At 29.5% G+C, this 20,382-nt stretch overlaps 2 protein-coding genes across 4 annotated transcripts; both read right to left on the reverse strand.

Moving 5' to 3' along the window:
* Positions 1 to 11,864: 11,864 nt before the first annotated feature.
* On the reverse strand, positions 11,865 to 16,185 carry LOC107888368 (YTH domain-containing protein ECT3). 3 transcript variants are annotated; one of them, XM_016812479.2, is made up of 7 exons: positions 15,956 to 16,185; positions 15,215 to 15,291; positions 14,064 to 14,636; positions 13,266 to 13,847; positions 12,952 to 13,164; positions 12,713 to 12,859; positions 11,865 to 12,561 (listed from the first exon to the last, which is right to left on the reverse strand). In XM_016812479.2, the coding sequence occupies exons 1-7, from the start codon at positions 15,969 to 15,971 to the stop codon at positions 12,331 to 12,333; spliced, it is 1,839 nt and encodes a 612-aa protein (XP_016667968.2). In that variant the 5' UTR covers positions 15,972 to 16,185; the 3' UTR covers positions 11,865 to 12,330. The 3 variants fall into 3 exon arrangements, with proteins under 3 accessions (XP_016667968.2, XP_016667945.2, XP_040937657.1); XM_016812456.2 differs by having other exon boundaries at positions 15,929 to 16,182; XM_041081723.1 differs by lacking the exons at positions 15,215 to 15,291; positions 15,956 to 16,185 and adding an exon at positions 15,171 to 15,189.
* A 1,319-nt stretch (positions 16,186 to 17,504) lies between these two features.
* Positions 17,505 to 20,117, reverse strand: LOC107888358 (ADP-glucose phosphorylase). Its single transcript, XM_016812444.2, has 3 exons — positions 19,536 to 20,117; positions 18,647 to 18,937; positions 17,505 to 17,907 (listed from the first exon to the last, which is right to left on the reverse strand). Exons 1-3 carry the CDS (start codon positions 20,016 to 20,018, stop codon positions 17,647 to 17,649), a joined length of 1,035 nt encoding a protein of 344 aa, XP_016667933.1. The 5' UTR covers positions 20,019 to 20,117; the 3' UTR covers positions 17,505 to 17,646.
* Positions 20,118 to 20,382: the final 265 nt, after the last annotated feature.

Here is a 20,382-nt window from a genome sequence, read left to right on the forward strand (position 1 = left end):
TGTCTCTCTCCTGTTTATGTGGTTGATCCATATTGTGGGTGTCTTATCATCCTCACAATGATTGGCATTTGCTATCACTAATGTCCTTCAACGCATGAAAGTTTTTACATGATGAGAATAAAAGCATGCTTAAGGATGAGCGTACAGATTTGGAATTTGAAAATGATGGCAGCCTCTCTTGGGCTTGTAATCTGACTATCTGAGTGCATGTAGAGTTGTAGACTGCTATCAGGAATGCACAATAAGCTACACGGTGGGACAACATTTGGTTCCTCTTATTTCTTTATCAGTTTCATCAATTAAATATAGTAACTAGTTTTAAATTAGATTTTATCGGTGTTAGGTTACCCATTAAGGCCCAAAGGTCTGTTTGAAAAGTGAGAAGATTTGGATAAAAATAGAAGTTTGAAAAATAGACTTAGGTAAAAAGTAAAACTTTTTTTAAATGAGTCAAGTCTCATGTAAGATTTTTTTGTCTTAAATTTGTTTAAGATTTCTTTTCTTGTTGCTGCCATTTTGTAATTTTATTGTTATTATTTTGTTGTTATTGTTTAGATATTGTAACTTTTGTTTTATTATTAATTTTACTATTATTTTATTGCTAAGTTATAACTATTTTAGTGTTATTTATAAAGATTTTTTTAATGTATTTTTAATTTGTCAGGAAATGTTTATTTTATTGTTTTTAGTGTATTTAATATATTATTTTTTTAAAATTTATTTTTATATAAAAAAAATATATAATTGAGTTGAGTTCAGGTTTAGTATTTTTTATTTGGGTTAGGTTTGAGTAAAATTTTAAGTTGAATTAAGTTTTAACTTACCAACCGAATTTAAAATTTTACATTAACCTAACCTAGCACATGATTTCCAAACTTGTAATTTCATTCCAAATGTTGACAACAAGTTCTTAACTTTTTGCTTTATTATTGCAACAAAAAGAAATGCTCAATGAGGGAATGAATTGCTATAAATATTCAATTAGATGGTTATGATTTCCAAAACCAATTTTTTCTTTACAGAATATATGAAAATAATAAGTTGAAAATAAAAAACTCTAGCGTATGTGTTTTTATTTTGGTAAAAGAAAAAATAGATACATTTTTTAGCAAACTATTGTAAACACTTTATAATATGTTTTTATTGATATTTGTCATTATATATTGAAAATATGAATAAATTTATCATTCAACTCTTATGTGATTGAATTTATACTAAACTTTGAATTTTATTATATTTTGCCAGCAACTTTAAATTTTTAATTAAATTTTATCACTCAATATTAATTTTAATGATTTGGAAAGATAATTTAATTACAAAAAATCTTTCAAATATTATGTTTTAAAAGTTATCAACAATTTAACTTATAAATATTAAAATTTTAATAAATTAAATTAGAAATTATATTTAATGAATAAAAACTTGAAAAATAAAAATAGAAAAAAATAAGTTTATTTTTAAAAAATCACCATTTTTATTTAACTTTAATATTATATTAATTAACTTATTATTTTTAAATATTGAATTAAAATATATAAATATATTTTTATTAAATTTTGTTTTCAAATTAATTTAAGGCATGAATTGCATATATATTTTCCCACTTCTATATTAATTTTTTTTTTCAAGTATCTAAAGTTTTCCTCTTTTAAGGGTTTTAATCAATAGTTTTTGGCCAATTAAGTAATGACAAGTGTTTTTAGTTTTTCAATTCCTAATATAATTTTAATTAAAATTCCTTTTCTTAAGAAAATATCCCGAGTTTAAACACCAAATTTCACTTATGCAAAATTCAACAATTTCATCCCTTTGTTTAGATTAAAAAGTTTAGAGAAAAAAACAATAATCCTATTTACCATCATTTCATATTTCAATTATTTTTTTTAAATATTGTGACAATTTTATTGATGTAAAATAGTGTTATTGCTTGAATAGAATTCTAATCATCTTAATTAATACTAGAAATCCTATCACACACGTATGCGTGTGAGAATCGGAGATTTATTAATATAATTGATGGAAGTATAACACTCAATTAACAACATTATTAATATATACAATTGAAGATAATAAATTTTGCATTTTAAAATAAAAATGTATAAAATACAAGTTAAGCTTTGGTTTTGTGGTGAATCTAAAGCTTTAGTAATCTAATTGATGTGAGTTAAAATTCTGCCATATACATATTTTAATTTTTTTATTTAAATTAAATGAAAAGGCTAAAATATCTTTGAATAATACAACTTTCTTAATTATGTAAGAATATTTTCATAATTTCCTGACTGATGAAGATAATAAAAGATAATAAATTGTGCATTTTAAAACAAAATTATACAGAATACATTAAGATGAAGCTTTGATTTAGCGGTGAATTTAAGGTTTTAGTAATCTAATCAACACGGGTTCAAATCTCATTATACATGTATTTTAATTTGTTTTTGTTAAAATAAAAAAGACTAAAATATCGTCGAATAATATAATTTTTTAATTACAGAGGAGCATTTTCGTAATTTCCTGACTATGGTGATGACCCGTTTGACGGTGACACCAACTCAATCAGGGGCTTAATAAATAGTATAAATTAGAGTTATATACCAATTAAAAATTTAATTTACTTTTATAAATAACATCTAATAGTTAGCCATATTCAATCAAGTAATATCTAAAAGAATTATCGATAAAAAAAATGTTGTTAGCATTGAAAAGAAAGAATGGAGCATTAAAGTAATGGTTCTTTAAAGAGATAATATTGAATCATATTCAAATAATAATGAAATCAAAGCGTGATTGAAGTTTATTTTAATTGATGATGATGTAATATAATATTATAATAATTTTTATTTACTTTTTGCTTGTTAACCGCGTGAAGTGAGCATATATATATATTTATCTATACGTCATTTTTTAAGTGTAGGTGAAAAATATTTTATGGGTTTGTTTTGAAAATAAAGTCAAATTTCAACAATTATTTTTAATCACTATTATTAAATGTATTTATTAATTTAATGTAAATATATTTCATATTTGTGATAAACTATTATTATGACTGTTGCATGTTGCTTGATCTATTTTTTATTTTTATTTTTTAAAATTAATATTATAGCTTACTTTTTTATATAGTTTAAATTTGTATATTATTTAAAAACTAAGAGAATTTATCATTATCAATAATAGGTAAAAAAATTAAAAATATATTATTTAAAAATTAATTAAATATTAAACATATAAAATCACATGCAATGCATGTGACATTAGAAACTAGTATTGCTAAAAATGTTAGTCTCAAATCATCACATTATGTGATTTGATCAATCTCTACAACCTAATCCTTGGTATAAAATGTTTCTTCTTAATTTTTTTTTTGGTATAATGAGACCTTCCAATTTTATAATTTTAGTTTTTCATTTAATTTTTCATCTTCTTTAATCATTGAATTTACGTTATTTGTCAAACTATTCAAAATAAATAGAAAAATTAAATGCGCCACATCTTTAATTAACTGTAATTAACTGATTTTTGGAAATTAAAAATATTTTTATATATTTTTAAATTTTGTAATTATTAAAAAATTAATTGATAATTTACAAAAATTCTCATGATATACAAAGTACAATATTTTGCCATCTTCAGTTTTTTTACTTTAAACAAGTGTCATAATCAACTAAAAACATACGTTGTAGTGATGTTATATATATATATAATTTATACTCTTACAACTATTGGGAATATGGTTGCTTCTAGATATTTATCTTATTATATTCTTATTTTCATTCAATATTCATCCTTCGTTTTACAAACAATATTTAATATATATTATCTTTAAATAAATTTGATATTATTTATCATTTTTTAAATTAATTTAGTAAAAAAATTGGAGTGAGAAGTAAAATGAAAATTTGCTTGTCAAGGTTAGTTTTACTACATTGATATAATTTAAAACAAATTTGAGTCTATTGTTTTAAAAATAATTTAGTAAAAAATTTGTGTTGAGAACTAAAGAAATGAAATTTGTAGTAAGTTGAATTGTTTTCACTTATATATTTCGTGTAGAGAAAATATTATATGAAATTGTGATTTCACGTCATCTCTATCCATTTTCAATAGGAGAATGATAAATCAGATTTTTTCTCCTAATTTTTAGCATTTTTAGTTGGATTTGAATTTTTTTTAGAAGGAAAAATCCGATTTATCATTCTCTTATTAGAAAGGAATAAGGTTGATGTGAAATCACAGTTTCATACAATCCCTTCTCATTTCGTGTAATAAGTTAAAATTTGAATAAAAAAATATTGCTCGAAAAAATATCACTCAACACCATATAATAAAAATTTAAGATAAATGGAAATGAGTGGAATATTCTATTTCCTAATGTTGAAAAAAATTAAACTTGAGTTTTAATTTTGAATTGCAACCACGAGATATAACTGAGCCTAAAAGGTCAACTTATGAACTGTGGCTCGTTTGACCCATATAAACTAGCTTGATTCGTGGAATTCTTGAAAAAGTCCACACCTACTTAAAGCTTTGGTGGTCCAGTGAAACACTCTAGTAAAACTAGAGTTGCCAGGATAAATAGTGTAAATCTTAAAGGTTTAAAATTGTATAGAGTTGAAATCCCTTAGGATTCTTAATTGTAGATAGGCTAAAGTTTTGACCGTCAATGTAACTCAATTTGTACCGTTGGTTCTCGTGGAGCTTAACTATAAATAGAGGCCTCCCCTTTCATTTGTAGTAATTTCATTTATAGTTTTTTTATCATAAAAAAATTTCATTTATAGTTGTGAATATATTTAAGAGCATTTACTCAACCATTTGGCGTGCATCACTTTCCTTTGGTTTTTCTGTTATTCGTTGCTCTTTCGGGTTGAGTGTGCTTCTACTATATTTCGGTGCCTTAGAGAATTTTTGCGAAGTTAGGTTAACTTAGGTTGATTTAGAGCAAAAAAAAATCACCTAAGGTCACGCGGTTTGCAAGACTAAAGTTTTAGCCTCGTGACACTAGTACAATCCAAACTTTTTTTTCCATGTTGTATGAAGATGTTAATATGGAAATTATATTTTTAGAAAATCAAATGTCTTCTCAACCACATTTTGAAGCCTTAAATGTCTCAAGTTAAAAAGTTGACGAGTTGTTTATGGTGCTTGTCTGACATCATTCTCTAAAACGGTATCATACAACACGATATGGTGCAAGAAAACCTTTTGTATTTGCATAATTAGCATCAATCTTATAATATTTGGGTTTATAGTCCAAAAAGTCTATAACTTTAATTATAAAAACTTATATAAACTTAATTTGGAGAAAGATTTATTCTAGGTTTTTTGTAATACACAAATTAAGTAAAAATAATATAAAATTTATAATATATAACCTTTATAAATAAGTTCTATAAATTGTCCAATAACTTTCATAATATTTCTTATAAATAATATAATTTTTGTTATAATTTTAGAAAGCTATTTTTTATAAATAAGTTATGATAAAAAACTATAATATTTTTTTATGAATAAGCATATTATTTCTATAATATATAGAAAGACACATAAATAAGTTATGCCCATACTTATTGGTCATAATTTTTTATAAATAAATATATTATAACACTATTGTAAGTGGCGAGTCCTACCAAATTGAGTGTAATTGAAGAACCCCAATTATACTTTTTAGTTTTTAGGGGATGTGTGAATTGAAGTAATGGCACATGTAGTTACACACAAGTCAATTTTAAAAAAATATTTTTATGTAAAATTATAAATTTTATATTATAAATATGTATATGTACGAGTATTTGGGATGGTTATGACAAAAATATTTCTTATATTATATATATTAAAAATCATATTATAAAAATAATTTGTGTATTTTACAAAATTATAGCAAAAAACATATTATTTAAATCCTAAAAAAATTCTAAAGTTATGGGAAAAGTTTATTATAAAAAATAATTTATATTTTATAAAAGTTTTATAATATAGCTATTTATAAAAAAAATTATGACAATTATGGACATAATTTATTTATGTGTCTTGCTATATATTATAAAAATAATATACTTATTCATAAAAAAATTATAATTTTTTTTATCATAACTTATTTATAAAAAGTGTTATGAAAGCTATTGGACAATTTATAAAACCTTATTTTTAAAGGTTATATTATAAGTTTTATATTATTTTTTTACTTAATTTACATATTATAAAAAAGACATAAACTAAGTCTTTATCCAAATTATGTTTATATAAGTTTTTATAAACAAAGTTATAGATAATTTGGATTGTGAGCACAAATATTATAAGGTCGATACAAATTATGCAAATACAAAAAGTTTTTTTTTTTGCACCATATCATGCAGTATGATACAATTTGAGAGAAAGGTATCAGGTACAAGTATTATAGACAACTCGCAAACTTTTTAAATTGAGACATTCAAGGTTTTGAAATGTGGTTGAAAAGATATTTGTTGTTCTAAAAAAAATATTTTCGATATTAATGACATCATTTTAGTATAGCATGAAAAAATAAGGTCAGATCGTACTAGTATATTTATATTTCATAACTTCAGTTATAAGTGGAATTGAGATGACCCATACTTCGAGAAGTACACAAAAGAAATAGGCCTTGATAACCTTAATGATACAAAATCAAATTCAGATGATAATGAATTCAATCAAGTAATAACAAATGATGATGAGCATATGTTAAATATTAAAGAGGGGATAACACAATAAATATGCACTAGAACCATTAGATAAAATTGCATATGATGTTTATTTTTCTTATTTTTTTATTAGTAATCGTATTATCAACTACTTATTTAAACTAATATAATACATATGATGATTTTATTTTAATTTTTCTCACTTGTTTAGAAATTATTTTATCATACTAATAATTTTTTATAATAATTAATATTTTTAAAAAATATAAATTATGTAACTAGGTAATTACAATTTGTACTATCAAACATGACATAATGAATTACTATGTAATTACACTTTATCTACCAAATACATTTTAGGAATTACAATTTTTTATAATTATAAAAGAGTGTAATTACTACTCTAATAATTAAACTTTCATTCAATTACTTTGTGCTGTTCAAATAGAGCTTAGACTTGAAAAGTGTAATTGGAGTAGTCTAATTACACCCAATTCAGTAGACTCATTAATTTACACCTAGATCCAATTAATAGGTGGTTTTTCAAATATTACCTAAATTAATTGCTTATTCTTCATTCGGATAAAAAAGTGATAAAAATAATTTTGGATTTTACTTGACATGGAAGATAAAATTAATTAATTAAATTAATTGAAAAAAATTCTTTACTTTTAGCTTCACATGGAAGATATTCATTATATAATCAAAAAAAATCTGAGTTTCGTAAACAATTATTAAAAATGAGTTATTCGATTTGATTTTAATTTGAAAAAATAAAATAAGATTTTAAATTTTAGGAGAAGGAGATTAAATTAATTAATTTTAATATAAATAGTAACAAATCGGATAACACTATGAAGGGATAAAATCTTTTAACAATTAATTTAATTAATTTTGATGTTTGAAATTTAAAATTTTAATACTTAAAAAAGACAGAACTTTTGAAAAGGAGGTAAACAAGTACAATATGATAATTTTTCAATGCATTATTTTAGTTTCTATTATTTTTTCACTTTAATTTTTATTTCTTTTTATCCAAATCATGACCTAAAAAATGGATTGTTTTTTTTTATGACCAATATGAAAACAATTTAAAAGTTGGGTGACATTATTTATACTAATATTTAAGATTCTTACTAGACTGATGTCACCTTTTAATTGGGTCCGAACTCAATGGAGTATTTACCAACCCCCAATCTTTTTACAAAGATATTATTTTGAGGATAATTGTCTTTTCATATACAACCTAGAAAAATATTTGCACATTATGGATTCAAACCAAGACATTATAATTTTTAAAAACTCAACTTCACCATTTCATCTAAAGCTACATTTAAGTATTATATCTTTTTTTTTTAAATTGTTACATACAAATTTCACCTAGTGGGCATGTTTGTAGTCTAAATCAAGTTGCTAATAGAATGACAAAACCAAAATCCAAACCACTCAATAGATTACAACCTAATCTGCTTTTAATGGAGCAGATTTTTTTTTTTTGAAAAGTGAATGCGTGGTGGATTTTAGCTTTTGATGGTGGGTATGGAACAACTATGATAATGGCTTGCCTCGGCCAATCTCGTTCCACTGAATAAAATTACTATTTTACCCTTGAATATTTATAACTTTTAAAGGGTAAAAATATAAAAACCTATTATAATAAAACCCTTATGTTTTATTTTGAATATTTTCTTGAAAAATTATGTTTGAATATTTACTTGCCTATAAAAATTGAATATATTAAAAATAACTAGCAAAAAATAATTGAAATAGGGTGGTATAGAATAGGGCAGATGCATTTAATATCCATGAAAGTAGTAGTATTTTTCAATATTACACATCTATAATAAAGCAAAGTAGATGATAAAGCAAAACATAACAATGGTTGGGTAGTAATGAATTTAACAACATTTACTTGTTTAGTTTTATTATCATCCCTAATTGTAAGTGAATATTGAACTTTGTACTTATTAAAACTTTAACGAGTGGTCGACAAATTGAACGAATTTACGTTGCCATAAGTTATAATTAGTTATTATAAATGATATTATAAGTGATGAGTTAAAATATAATTTTGGAAGATTAGATAGTTTAAATTTTGAACTCATTGGAGTTGACTCATACTCGATATTAGGGTTTGAATCGCAAATTCACCTTTGTGGCAACGTAACATTTGCGTATGCAAATTTGAAATTATATTGTATTAAAATTTTGTGAAAGAAAATAATTAAAAATATTTTAAAGGAAAAAAAAGAGAGTGAAAAGTGGGCCAAGGCTTGGGGCTCTTTGTCAAAAAGAGAGAATTGCATTTTGATCCTCTCAAGAATAAAAATTAATGCGAGGGATCTTAATATAAAAGTTTTAGTTTTCACCACAAATTTTTATAATTAATTGAGGTTTACCATAAAGAAAAAAAACTAAATGCCTGACTTAATTAATCAAATCACAGAAAATCAACTGAAAGAAACAGTACAAAATCTATGATTTCATTAACTTAAAAAATAAAAAACGCAACTAAATCAACCGATCACAAACATCAAAATTTCTCACCGATACTAATATTTTTAAGGAAAAACTACACCAGTACTCACTAAACTATAGATGAGTTTTACTTTTGGTCACTTTACTAAAAACATTACAATTTGATCACTAAACTATTTGAAAGATTTCATTTAAGTCAATAAACTATTAAGATCAATGTTATATAACTTTATATGTTCGCACTATCTACACCAACCGAAAGCTTTTTTTTTTTATAATTAACTTTTTTTTATGAAATAACTTTGAATATCATGAATGTGCAAATTAAATTTTAAATAGTTTTTTTTTTGAGCTCTGACACTGACTATTAAATCGACTTAAATATAAAGTATGTTCTAATCTTGTATTGATTGCCTAATCGCCACTTAAAGCTTGCTAACGAAATTTTGTAGAAAAAAAACTCTTAATAACCCAATAGCTTAAATAAAAACTAAAGAATAATTCATTGATCAAATTGTAACTTTTTCTTAATTAACACTAAACTTCTCACAGATACCAAAATTCTAACTAATACCAACTATATCATACTAAAAATTTATAAAAATGTAAAAACATTCAACAAATATTATAATCTCCTCCAGCCCAAATGTTTAACAGGTACTGGATACTAATAAAAGATACAATCCCAGTTTATTTGCCACACCCAAACCACCTTCGTTGCCATTACTCCATCACCCGTCTACAATTCACATTCTTTTTTACACTAAAATGAAACCCATCATCTCCTCACCTTAAATCTATTGTTATTTTTTCGAAAAAACCTCTTCTAAATCCACAAAATCGAAGCATAACCCTTGATCTTCTCGCCTTTCAACCTCCTCCACGCATCATTGGATCATCGTCGAACTTTGACTATGCCCTCTCCTCGTCCGAGTCCTCATTCTCACCGTCTAAATTTGTGAGACAATGCCCCAAACTCCTCCAAACCCGAGATTCCCGAAGATATTATTCTTCTCTTTCCGGTTGATTTTGAAGTGTCGATGGCTATTTAAGGAACCTACAGGTCTAAAAACTAATGGGTGTTGAAAGCCTCAAATTGACGTTCTGTGACCTTGTCTTCATAATGATGTTGATTTTTCTTCTATCAACAGCCCAACGGTATTTGTCGAAGATGGATTTTTCCTTCCAAACATGAACCACTTCGATTTTCAATTTGAAGTTTATTATGTATTGTGGATTGTGGTTGATTATGATATTAGTTTAGATTTCTTTAGATTCTTTTTGTGCAATGAAAATTTTTTCTATTTGTGATTGAAGGAATGTAATAACCTTCTACAACTATACTAATTCATTAGTCTCAAGTAATGGTTCAAAAGCTGATGATGGTGGACTTTTTCAAGCAAATCTTAAGAAAAGAAAGAAACCAATCCAGGAACCAAAAATTCCAAAATGACCATTTAAGCTCTCAATCGGGTTTCTTCCTTTGGGCTTCTTAACTCCAACCACATCAATTTAAGCTTGAACCGATGCAGATAAAACAATCATTCTGGATACAATTATTATGCAAGAACTCCATTTTTCCCATTCAAAATGAAGGGAGCAACAAATAGAGTACTTCAATACATGCTAAAATTATAATCTGCTACGTCCAAAAGTTCAAAGGCAAAGCAAGGGGAACAGAGAAAAGATGTTATTACCTCAGGCTTCAGATAAGAGAACTCCAGTGCCTCCTTTTTTTTTTTTTACCCTTAAGGACCAAATGACTATGGCACAATGGTCGCTGTTGTTATGCTTGGTGAACAAAGGAAAACAATGTAATGGTTGGTATATCTAGAGTTCCAGCAGCACAACTCAAGTCAACCTGAAAGATGGCATTTTAATCTAAGAAGACAATTTTTTTCCCAATATTCCACTAATTTATACATGATAGCTTATTGAACTTTGGAATTCAATCCGAAAAACCGTTTAAACCGGCTTCCAATTATCTCCATGAGCAGGAACTTAGTAGTCGCAGAACTAACTAGTACCTTGCATAACAGAGTTTTAAGCTACGTGAACTTACATTAGCATACAACTAAGAAATTACGTGAAAAGCATCAACGGCTTCAATTTGTATGAGAATGCAATATCTTCCTGTCAGTGTTGTTTGCCAGCAACAACAGCTTTCATTCGAGTTGACAAAGTGATGATTACTCTGAATATCGGAATTAGAACCTTCCTCTCCCAGCTCCTGCAAGATCTCAAACATCTTCAAATTTTAAAAGATAAAAACTGAATAACGAAAGACCACAGTTTATCATCAATCATTAACAATTCCCAAGTCATTCGTTACTTGGAAAAGCACAGTGCAAACCTTGATAATTGCTTTAGCATGAGCACTGATGATCTCACACCAGTACAAACAGGTCCAAATATGCTCCTATGCATTTTGGAGAAGCTTTCCACCAAACAAAATTGTAAAATTAGCCCGGTCACCAATTAACTCTTGTGGAGACTTACATGCTACTAAAGTCTTTGCAGCTGACCCAAAAGTTCGTTGACTACAATGGCAGCATCAATGGCAACAAAGTGCTTATCTAAATGATTAACACCCAGCTTATTCATACCCAAAGAACAGTACGTAAAAAATATAAGTAAATGAGGCATTAGCAGTTTAACTAATGCATATTTTCTATTTTCTAATGGATAAATACTGTTAGACCATATTGAATTACATGTAACATGCTATTCCTTGAAACAGTGGCCACAGATTTATGCATTTCTCACACAAGAAATTTATTACACCCCATAAATTATAGATTGTGAACAAGAACATAACAAGTCTGCAATACAACTCTTTTACTTCCCTATACTAGAAATGTTAACAAAAACCCACTTCATCAAATGCAAGATGCAAATAGGAGTAATATTTTTCATTCTCAATTCCTTATCCTTAAGAAAAAGAAAATAACCAGGAAAACAGATGAGAAATGAAAGACAAAAAAGAAAACCTCACGCTATTGAGCAGTCACATTCAGTCTAACCATGCTGCTAATTGCTATTTTGCCTACAATGCTGAAAGGTGTTGCTCATTCCTACCTCCATGGAAAAAGCTATAGACCAGTCCCAGCCAATCAGAGGCTCTGATCTGAATCAGCTAACTTGTCAATAACCAACCAAAAGGACAACACTATTTCCAAATCTAAGAAGGCAATTAGCAAGCACTCGCAACACAAACTGAGTTGGGGCCATCTTCAGTTGCTGTAACTGATCCATTCTCTTGTACAGGTTTCACATCGACATTAGCCTTTACTACTTCTGTTGTTGATGCAACAGTTGGTTCTTTTATCGACGCTGACTCCACAGACTTTTCCAAAGCGTTATTTGCTATTGCCACATTTTCTTTCTTCTCCATTACAGCATCATTAGGCTCTCCACTCAAAACCTGTTTAGTCAGAATAAAAGTAGTTAATAATTAAACAGTTTATGCAAAGCATCCATAAGATTCCATACAAAAAAAAAGCATGAAAATATCTTTTATGAGTGGGAAAGAAAACAAAATCTAGGTACTAGATTTAATTCAGAGTCAGACATACCTTTTCTTGTAACAGCTGATGCTTAGCCTTTTTCTCTTGGATTGTCTTCTGACGAGCTTCATAAAATTCAAAATCATCAAGAATGCACGTCTTACTGGAATGATCTTTAAAAATTTTAAGAATTTGGATCCCCTGCTCAAAATTAACCTACAGCAGTACAAACCATTTTACAAAGAGAAGGGTAAAGATAACAAAAAGCAGAAACAACATACGCATCTGAACATAAAGGGAGAGAATACCTCTTGGGTGTCCCTACTATTAGTGACAGGCTTGTTCTCATTGTTCTCAAGTGTTATGTGCCTCAGCAAAGTGTTTGGCACGTCCTTAATGATGTGCCACTTCACAGGGAAGCAACCAGTCCACTTGTCCTGTTGCCAGTACTCTAGAGTCTTGTTAAAATCAACTTGGTCGACCATCTCTGCTACCCCAACAAATTGACCACTGGTATTAACCTGGGAAAAGGTTCAGGTTAGTAAAAATCAGGCAAATCATATACTTGGGAAACCAGAGGCACTAGACAGCATATAGTAATAGTAACATTTATTATACTCACCGAGAACAATAGAAATACAGGACAGCCATCAGGCTTCTCCTTGGCCTCACCGAATGCTGCATCAAGCTTCTTGTTGCCATTAGATGTACTGGCCCACACATTGTATTTGACACTTTTGTGGACATCATCCTCACTATATGATTTAATAACAAAAAACTTGGCGTTTGAATAACTATCAGGAAAATCCTCTTTGTTGTACTGTCCCAGATCTGGAACAAGAGAAACACTGTTCTCCTTATTGCTCTCAGTCAATGGAAGGTTCTGATCTTTAACAGCTAGTGTTGCAGTTCCAAAACCATCCTTGTTGTTACTCCCTTTTACTCTGGGTCCTTTGTTCAGCTCATTTAAACCATCCATATTCTCTTTTCCATAACCAAGACCCCTAGATTTGTTGTTGTTACCAACATTATAGCACCCTTGCCCTTTCTTCCAGGCAGAGCAGCCATATGATCCAAAACCAGAACCAGAACCCCCTCCATTGGTGTTTCCATAATGGCCATAGGTCATGTTGTTAGGGTAAATGTGATTCATGTATCCAAATGCTTGGGCTACACCTGATGATGGTCTTGCATTGTGCAAATGCTGCATTCAGATCATCAGAATAGTTACGCCAGCACACAATGAAAGAACCAGGACGTGCAGATGTTATATCTATCCATCCGTCTACCTAGCATAGTATGTATGTTTATCATTCTACTTATGGCTTATACTATATCTGTTTGTGCATGTGCAAGGGTTAAAATCCAGATATCCATAAAGCAAGGAATTAATCCAAGTAATAAAGCAACTTTAACATACCATGAAATGAGGAAAGGGATGAAGATTCCCATTTCTGCCAGATGAAAGGTTTTTTGCATATGAAGAGAATCCATTATTAGCGGTATGCTTGGATTGCCCATTAGAAGACACTGACATATCTATCCAAGGAATTGTTGGCTGGACCCCTTCGTAGCTAAATCTTGAATTCTGATGACCTTCGGATTTACCTGTTGGAAAGCTTTCTCTTTTATAGGAAGCATTCGGATTTAGAGAGGAGACCTTGAAAGTTGATTTTTGTGACCCAGAACCAGTATTACCACTCAAACCCGCACCACTTTCTACAGTGCTCAAATTTCCTGTATTTGTTTCAGTTGATAAAGAAGCTTGATCATCTGCATTGACAGTTGAAACCACCACTTGAGAAGCATCTGTTTGACTAGTTTGCTGAGGTGGTTGGTAATAAGTACTTGGATAATAGTATTCTTGCAGTGCATGCAGCTGGCCATCATGTCCCATAAGTGGAAGAGATGAACTGGGCACGGAATATGCCCCATATGGCATATAACCATAAGCTTGCTGGTACATGTAAGAGCCATTATCACTGTAAAAATCCTGCCAATAACATTAAGATTATCAAATAAACAAATCCTAAAGATGCAACCAAAAGATCCTCAAAGCGAATTAATAGGTTAATAATCAATCACATCTGCATCTTCCAAATAACAGCAAGATCACCAAAATATTTGAAATCCAAAATCCATCAAAATTAAAATGTTAGCAAGACCATTATAGAAACACAATGCCACCTCAATGTTGCAAGCAGGCCATTGTCAATGATAAGTTTTGAAGCAACTTAAAGAAAGCATTATCATTTGTCCTAAACCAACAGTGATACTACAACAGATATTCATTTATCTCTGAGAAATTTTCATCTCATCAATCAGCACCCCTTTGACATAGAAATTGTGTGTTAATGGTAGCAGAAGGACAATACTAAACATCCTTACCCACACAAAGAGGGCTGTTGACAATAACGAAGCCATACAAGTAACCAAGCAGCTAACTTGAAATTCACAGCTCAAATTGCACACAATCTAATAAAATCAATAACCAACTAATCCAACTAATGAAAAGTAAAACATTTACCAAGATAAGAACAAGAAATCAGCATCTCAAAATCCAAGCACTACCTTCTTAACAGGCTCGGGAACTTTTGTGGTCTTGGCTTGTGAATCCATAGACAAATTCTCCAGTGAATCTGCAACTTCTGAGATTGTAGAAGTAAAGGATAAAGACAAAACTGACAGCTTACAGCTTAAACATTACAAATGTTCAAGTATATCTAAAACATATCACTTAAAGCAACTAACAAACCAACAACTTCAAGCTACCAATATCACATAAGCCACCCAATAAATTTATCCATGTGTACAAAGAATACGCAAGCTAAGATCCAAAGATAAAACACATTCAAATTACTACCCTTTCAAAACCACCATACACAAATTTATAAAATATAGGGGGAAAAGAATTAGCAAAGTGTATTGAAATTAAGCACAACCAAAAATTTTAAAATAAGAAGGTAACTTCTCAGTAAACCCAACTAAAACCCACCTAAAAGTCCCAGAATTTTCAACAACAATGATCCAAAGATAAAATACATTAAAATTCATGAAATTCAAAAACCACCATACCTAAATTAATAAAACAAATTAAAATTTTCATAAGCCAGTAAAAAAAAAAAGAACCTTTAGAACAAATCTCCGTGATAAAAATTCAAATATCCATTAATTATTATTACAGATAACAGATATTAAAGAGTTAACAGCTCTAAACAACATATAAATCCTAACTAAAAAGAAAACACAAACATTTCTCAACAAATCAACAAAAATAAATCATACCCAGAGGTGTAAAATTAGCAAGGATACTATCGGCGGTGGCCATGTTCAAAGAGCAAGGGGGTAGCAGATTCAGTGAGAGAAAGCAAAGACAGAGAACAAAGGGAGTAGGAGAAGGAAAGAAGGAAAAAACAACCCTAGAAAGGAAAGTATATTTAAACGAGTGGGCCGTGGAAAAAAGGGGTAGCCGCCAAAAACCCAAGGAGCCTTGGGAAGGTGGTGGGGTTTAAGAAATACACAAAGAAGACGCTAAAACCTCCTCCATTATTGACTCTTTTTGTTGTTGTATTATGGTGAAAGATCTGGTTGTCGCTTTCTCTTTTGGTTTGGGCTTCAGAATTTGGACACTTCAAACATGGTGTGTACTTTTGATTTTGTCTAATGGATTGACTTCTATATTGTGCTAAGCCCTTCATCAGGAAAAATTCAAGATCTTGTTTTTTTTTTTTTTTGTTAATTTCACTTCGAGATTTTATATTGATCCCATATTTCAAGATCTCTTTTAATTAAGGAGCTACCTTAAACTTTATTAACAGTTCTTTTAGAACTAGTTGTGCATGTTATAACCAAACCTTTTTTTTTTGGTAGAAATAAAATTGACTACATTAAAGTAGCTCTAATGGGAGTTTATCCTGGTTTTGAAATGCTAAAGATCAGTCAACAATAATGCTCGAATGAATGGAGGCTCTGTAAAAGTGCAAACTCTGCTTAAATCTCCAATAGCCATTTTTGCAAAGCAATCCGTAACATTATTTTGTTCCCTTAAAATATATCGAAATCTAACTTGCTAACATTTTACAAGTAAATAGTGCATGAATCTATTATCCACTGCATAATTATTACTGATAATATCAATAAGAATAGCACTTTCACTACACCGATTTAGATATACTCATGTCAAATTTGAATTGACAATTAATGTTTAAATTGACGGGATGACCAATAGAAATATATGATTGTTACGATAATGATATTTCAAGGACTAATTTAAAATGATTTGAACTTTAATGACTAAATTAGAGTTTGGGCTATAGCTTATAGATGTTTGAAGTAATTAACCCTTTCCTTTTTATTTTCTTGGATTATATAATACACATAATTGTTTGTGTTATATATTTGCATATACTGTAAGCAGTCTTCACATGCAATCTTTATCATGTGCCTTGTCCAGGAATGACAATGAAACCCAACAGTTTGTTTCTCAAGTCCCAAACAAAAACAAAAAATCAGACCCTATAACATAAGGTCAGGACGGTCTATCAGGGTTGTTTGCATAAACATATTATTCTCATGAAGTTTGACCACACATACATGCCTTAACCAAACCTTACTGGTTTTGTTGGTAAGGTCCCTGGTTCAGGCGGTCTCATCAAGACTGTAGGATAAAGCAAGGTTTAAGCAAGAAATATGCTCTCTACTTTAGGCCCCATCAAGGAGCCTTTTTAAACTTTTTTTAAAAGAAAAGCAAGGATGGCCTAGCTGCATTGGATCCCTTTAAGCAACTGTATTCACATATGAAGTTATCATATATGAACAGCATTTTCCCAAAAAGTATTGAAGATCAGTAAAAGCTGGTATGTTTACCACACAAATACAAATAGATAAAATTAGAAAAGTGTGGCTCAAATAGGTTTACAAGAGATTTCCTCATGCAAATTGTTTGAAACATTTTCTTATTGCAACATGATTTTACTAGTATGATGTTAATCAGCTCCTAATCCCTATATAGGAACATTAAGTTCCCTCAAAATTTTAGCAGCATCACCAGGAAAAACAGGGTTTATGTAACATCCAGATCCGAGTTCAAAACCTCCTACACCAGTTAACTGAGGTATTATCTGTAAAAACCAGTGACTATAAGGTATCTCAGAGTCAGTAATCTGTATTGGTGAAGTATGGATCATAAAATTGAATGGGGGGTTATTCAACTGCAAAGCCATCTTTTTAAGAATGAGTTTTAGCAAGCCACCGAGATCAACTGCCTGCAAAATGAGAATCGAATGGAAACGAATGAAAAGTTAGATTGCTAAGCTTTATCGGTTTATTATTTTGTTATGGATGAACATACTACTTGCGTTTTATAGCATAAAGAAGCAGAAACTTCTTAATTCTTTCAATCACTCTATCTACAACTCAACATAGCATGACTTGCGTTTTAGCTGACATGAGTGAAGTCAAAAGAAAACCAATTTTCTTAAGTCAATAGGGTATTTTTTTCCTTTAATTAGAATTTCCATAAAAACTAAATTCATTTACTCTCATTCAAACTTTGTATTACTTAAATATTAGTCATGATAGTTTTGTGCTCACACAACATTGCTATGTCTCCTTAAAGATTCCCTATATCCTATGTAGGTTTAAATGTCAAACTGGCATCATGAAACTAGTAATGCTAACAGAAAAAAGCAAAGCCACTAAACAGACCATCTCGGGTTCACTAAATACTAGGAAATAAATAACAATCATATTATGCTACATATAAATTTCTTTTTAACAGTAAGTCAATAAATCATAGAAGCACTCAAAAAGTGTTCAACAATCATTTGACATAATGCTTTCTTTGCTTGTTGTGCTTTTATTTTTATCCTGAATGAGTGACAGTGAGAATCATACAATAAAGTTTCTAGCACTGGTATCTCCACTATAAGAACCAAACACAAATCAAACAAGTGAAAATCATATAACACTAGAGCCATGAACATGAAGGAATAGAAAAGTTACCTTCTTATTGTCCAGTTCATCAAAATGAGAAGAGTGATCTCGGGGAATTATCCATATCTCGAATGGAAATGAAGAAGCATATGGAGCAATGGAAAAGAAATGGCTGGTTTCATTAATCAAGAGGTCCTTTGATTGGACCTTACAGAGACTACATTTCCCTGTCTGATTAAAATGCTCCTTCATACTGTTGAGTCGAGTAGAAACACTAGCAGGAACAATGGGAAGAGATAGCATCTGACTGTGAGAGTGACTCATTGAAGCCCCAGCTGAAGCTCCATGGTTCTTGAACACCTACCAAAGACAAATGAAGTAGCACTAAGAACCTATAAGCTCAAAAAACTGACACATCATACAGATTAAAAGTAGACCTAACAATATTGAATACGAACAAGGACAAAAATAACTGAAACATGACATGAAACAGAAAAACACCAGGACAGGACACAAATATGCAAATGTATCAAAATTTATATGATACAAATTATTTATATGTCAACATTTATATAATATAAAATATCTTAAAACACGATTATGATACACAACCACAAAAGAACAGGTAATGCGAATTGCTAGTTTAATTAAAAAACATTATTTTAGACCTTTATTTAAAAGAAACCATGGAAAATAGAAGCAATTAGCTCTCAAAATTTTGAATCACAAGAAACCAATGATAAGTAAAGGATTTTATGAAATGCAAAATACAGCCCTCTAAAATAGATCATTTCATCAAATTAAAAGCACTTGCAATCATCAAATAGCTGAAAACTATACTCTTTACACAGTTCACAGGTCCATATCAACACAAATATTTCAAGAAAAGACAGAAATTTATATCAAAGAAATGCTTTATTACACATTCGCAAAAGAGAAGGCTTTTCTTTTCCACTACCTGAATATATTTGATTGAATCAAACTGCTTAATCTGCTCAATCCTCCTCTTATAAGCAATCAAAACATCACCAATCTCACTCGGATCCAAATCCGACAACTGAACCGAGTGAACTGGAGTTTCAATCACCACATCGTGAAACCCGAATCCCGGTACGACCCGACCCAACCCGCTCAACTCGCTACTCGAATCGTCATTCTGGCCATTTGGGTGATCGAGTTTCCTGCTCAAAGCTGGATACAAGTTCTCAATAACCCGGAGTTTCCAGTTAGGATCCGGCGGGACTCGAAATATCTCGGGTGCACACTGGTGCTCATTGCCGATGCAGAAGGGGCATGATGAAGAATTATTGTTAGGATTTTCCGGCGATTTGGATTTGAAATCGGAAGGACGCTTGGCTCGGGCCGGCGAGAAGATGACCCATCGGTTTGTAACAGGGTCTTTTCGGAGTTCGGGGCTCCGAGTTGGTGGTGTAGTTGCCATGACCTTCGACTTTTCCTTCTTTGATTGTTTGGAAATTTACTTCTTTCGGATAAAAAAAATAGGAATTTTATCTAAAGGCTGCTGTGTGTTTGGCTCAATAACTAATATTAGAAAAGTATATATTAATATTTTTGTCAGAAATTTAAAATCATATTTAAAATATTTATGTTATAAATTTTAATATGTTAATTATTTATTTCATGTTAATTTTAAAATTTTTAAGAAATTTGAATAGATGGTATTTTAATATGTACTGTTTTAAATATGGAAAAATATTAGTGTTTGCTGATGAATATTTTTAAAAAAATAATTATAAAAGAAAAACAATCGTACTAAAATAAATATATGACATAAATCGGTATTA

Source organism: Gossypium hirsutum, chromosome A11 (assembly GCF_007990345.1).
Source record: "Gossypium hirsutum isolate 1008001.06 chromosome A11, Gossypium_hirsutum_v2.1, whole genome shotgun sequence".
NCBI lineage: Eukaryota > Viridiplantae > Streptophyta > Magnoliopsida > Malvales > Malvaceae > Gossypium > Gossypium hirsutum.

Excerpts from the sequence above, each read along its gene's own strand:
- LOC107888358 (XM_016812444.2), bottom strand. The coding sequence starts at position 20,018 with ATGGCAACTACACCACCAACTCGGAGCCCCGAACTCCGAAAAGACCCT. Across the intron at positions 18,938-19,535 it reads ATTCAATCAAATATATTCAG|GTGTTCAAGAACCATGGAGC; the intron begins GTAGTGGAAAAG and ends TGTCTTTGGTAG. Across the intron at positions 17,908-18,646 it reads ATGAACTGGACAATAAGAAG|GCAGTTGATCTCGGTGGCTT; the intron begins GTAACTTTTCTA and ends CTCATTTTGCAG.
- LOC107888368 (XM_016812456.2), bottom strand. The coding sequence starts at position 15,971 with ATGGCCACCGCCGATAGTATCCTTGCTAATTTTACACCTCTGG. Across the intron at positions 15,292-15,928 it reads TGCTAATTTTACACCTCTGG|AAGTTGCAGATTCACTGGAG; the intron begins GTATGATTTATT and ends CTACAATCTCAG. Across the intron at positions 14,637-15,214 it reads TTCCCGAGCCTGTTAAGAAG|GATTTTTACAGTGATAATGG; the intron begins GTAGTGCTTGGA and ends TGTTATTGGCAG.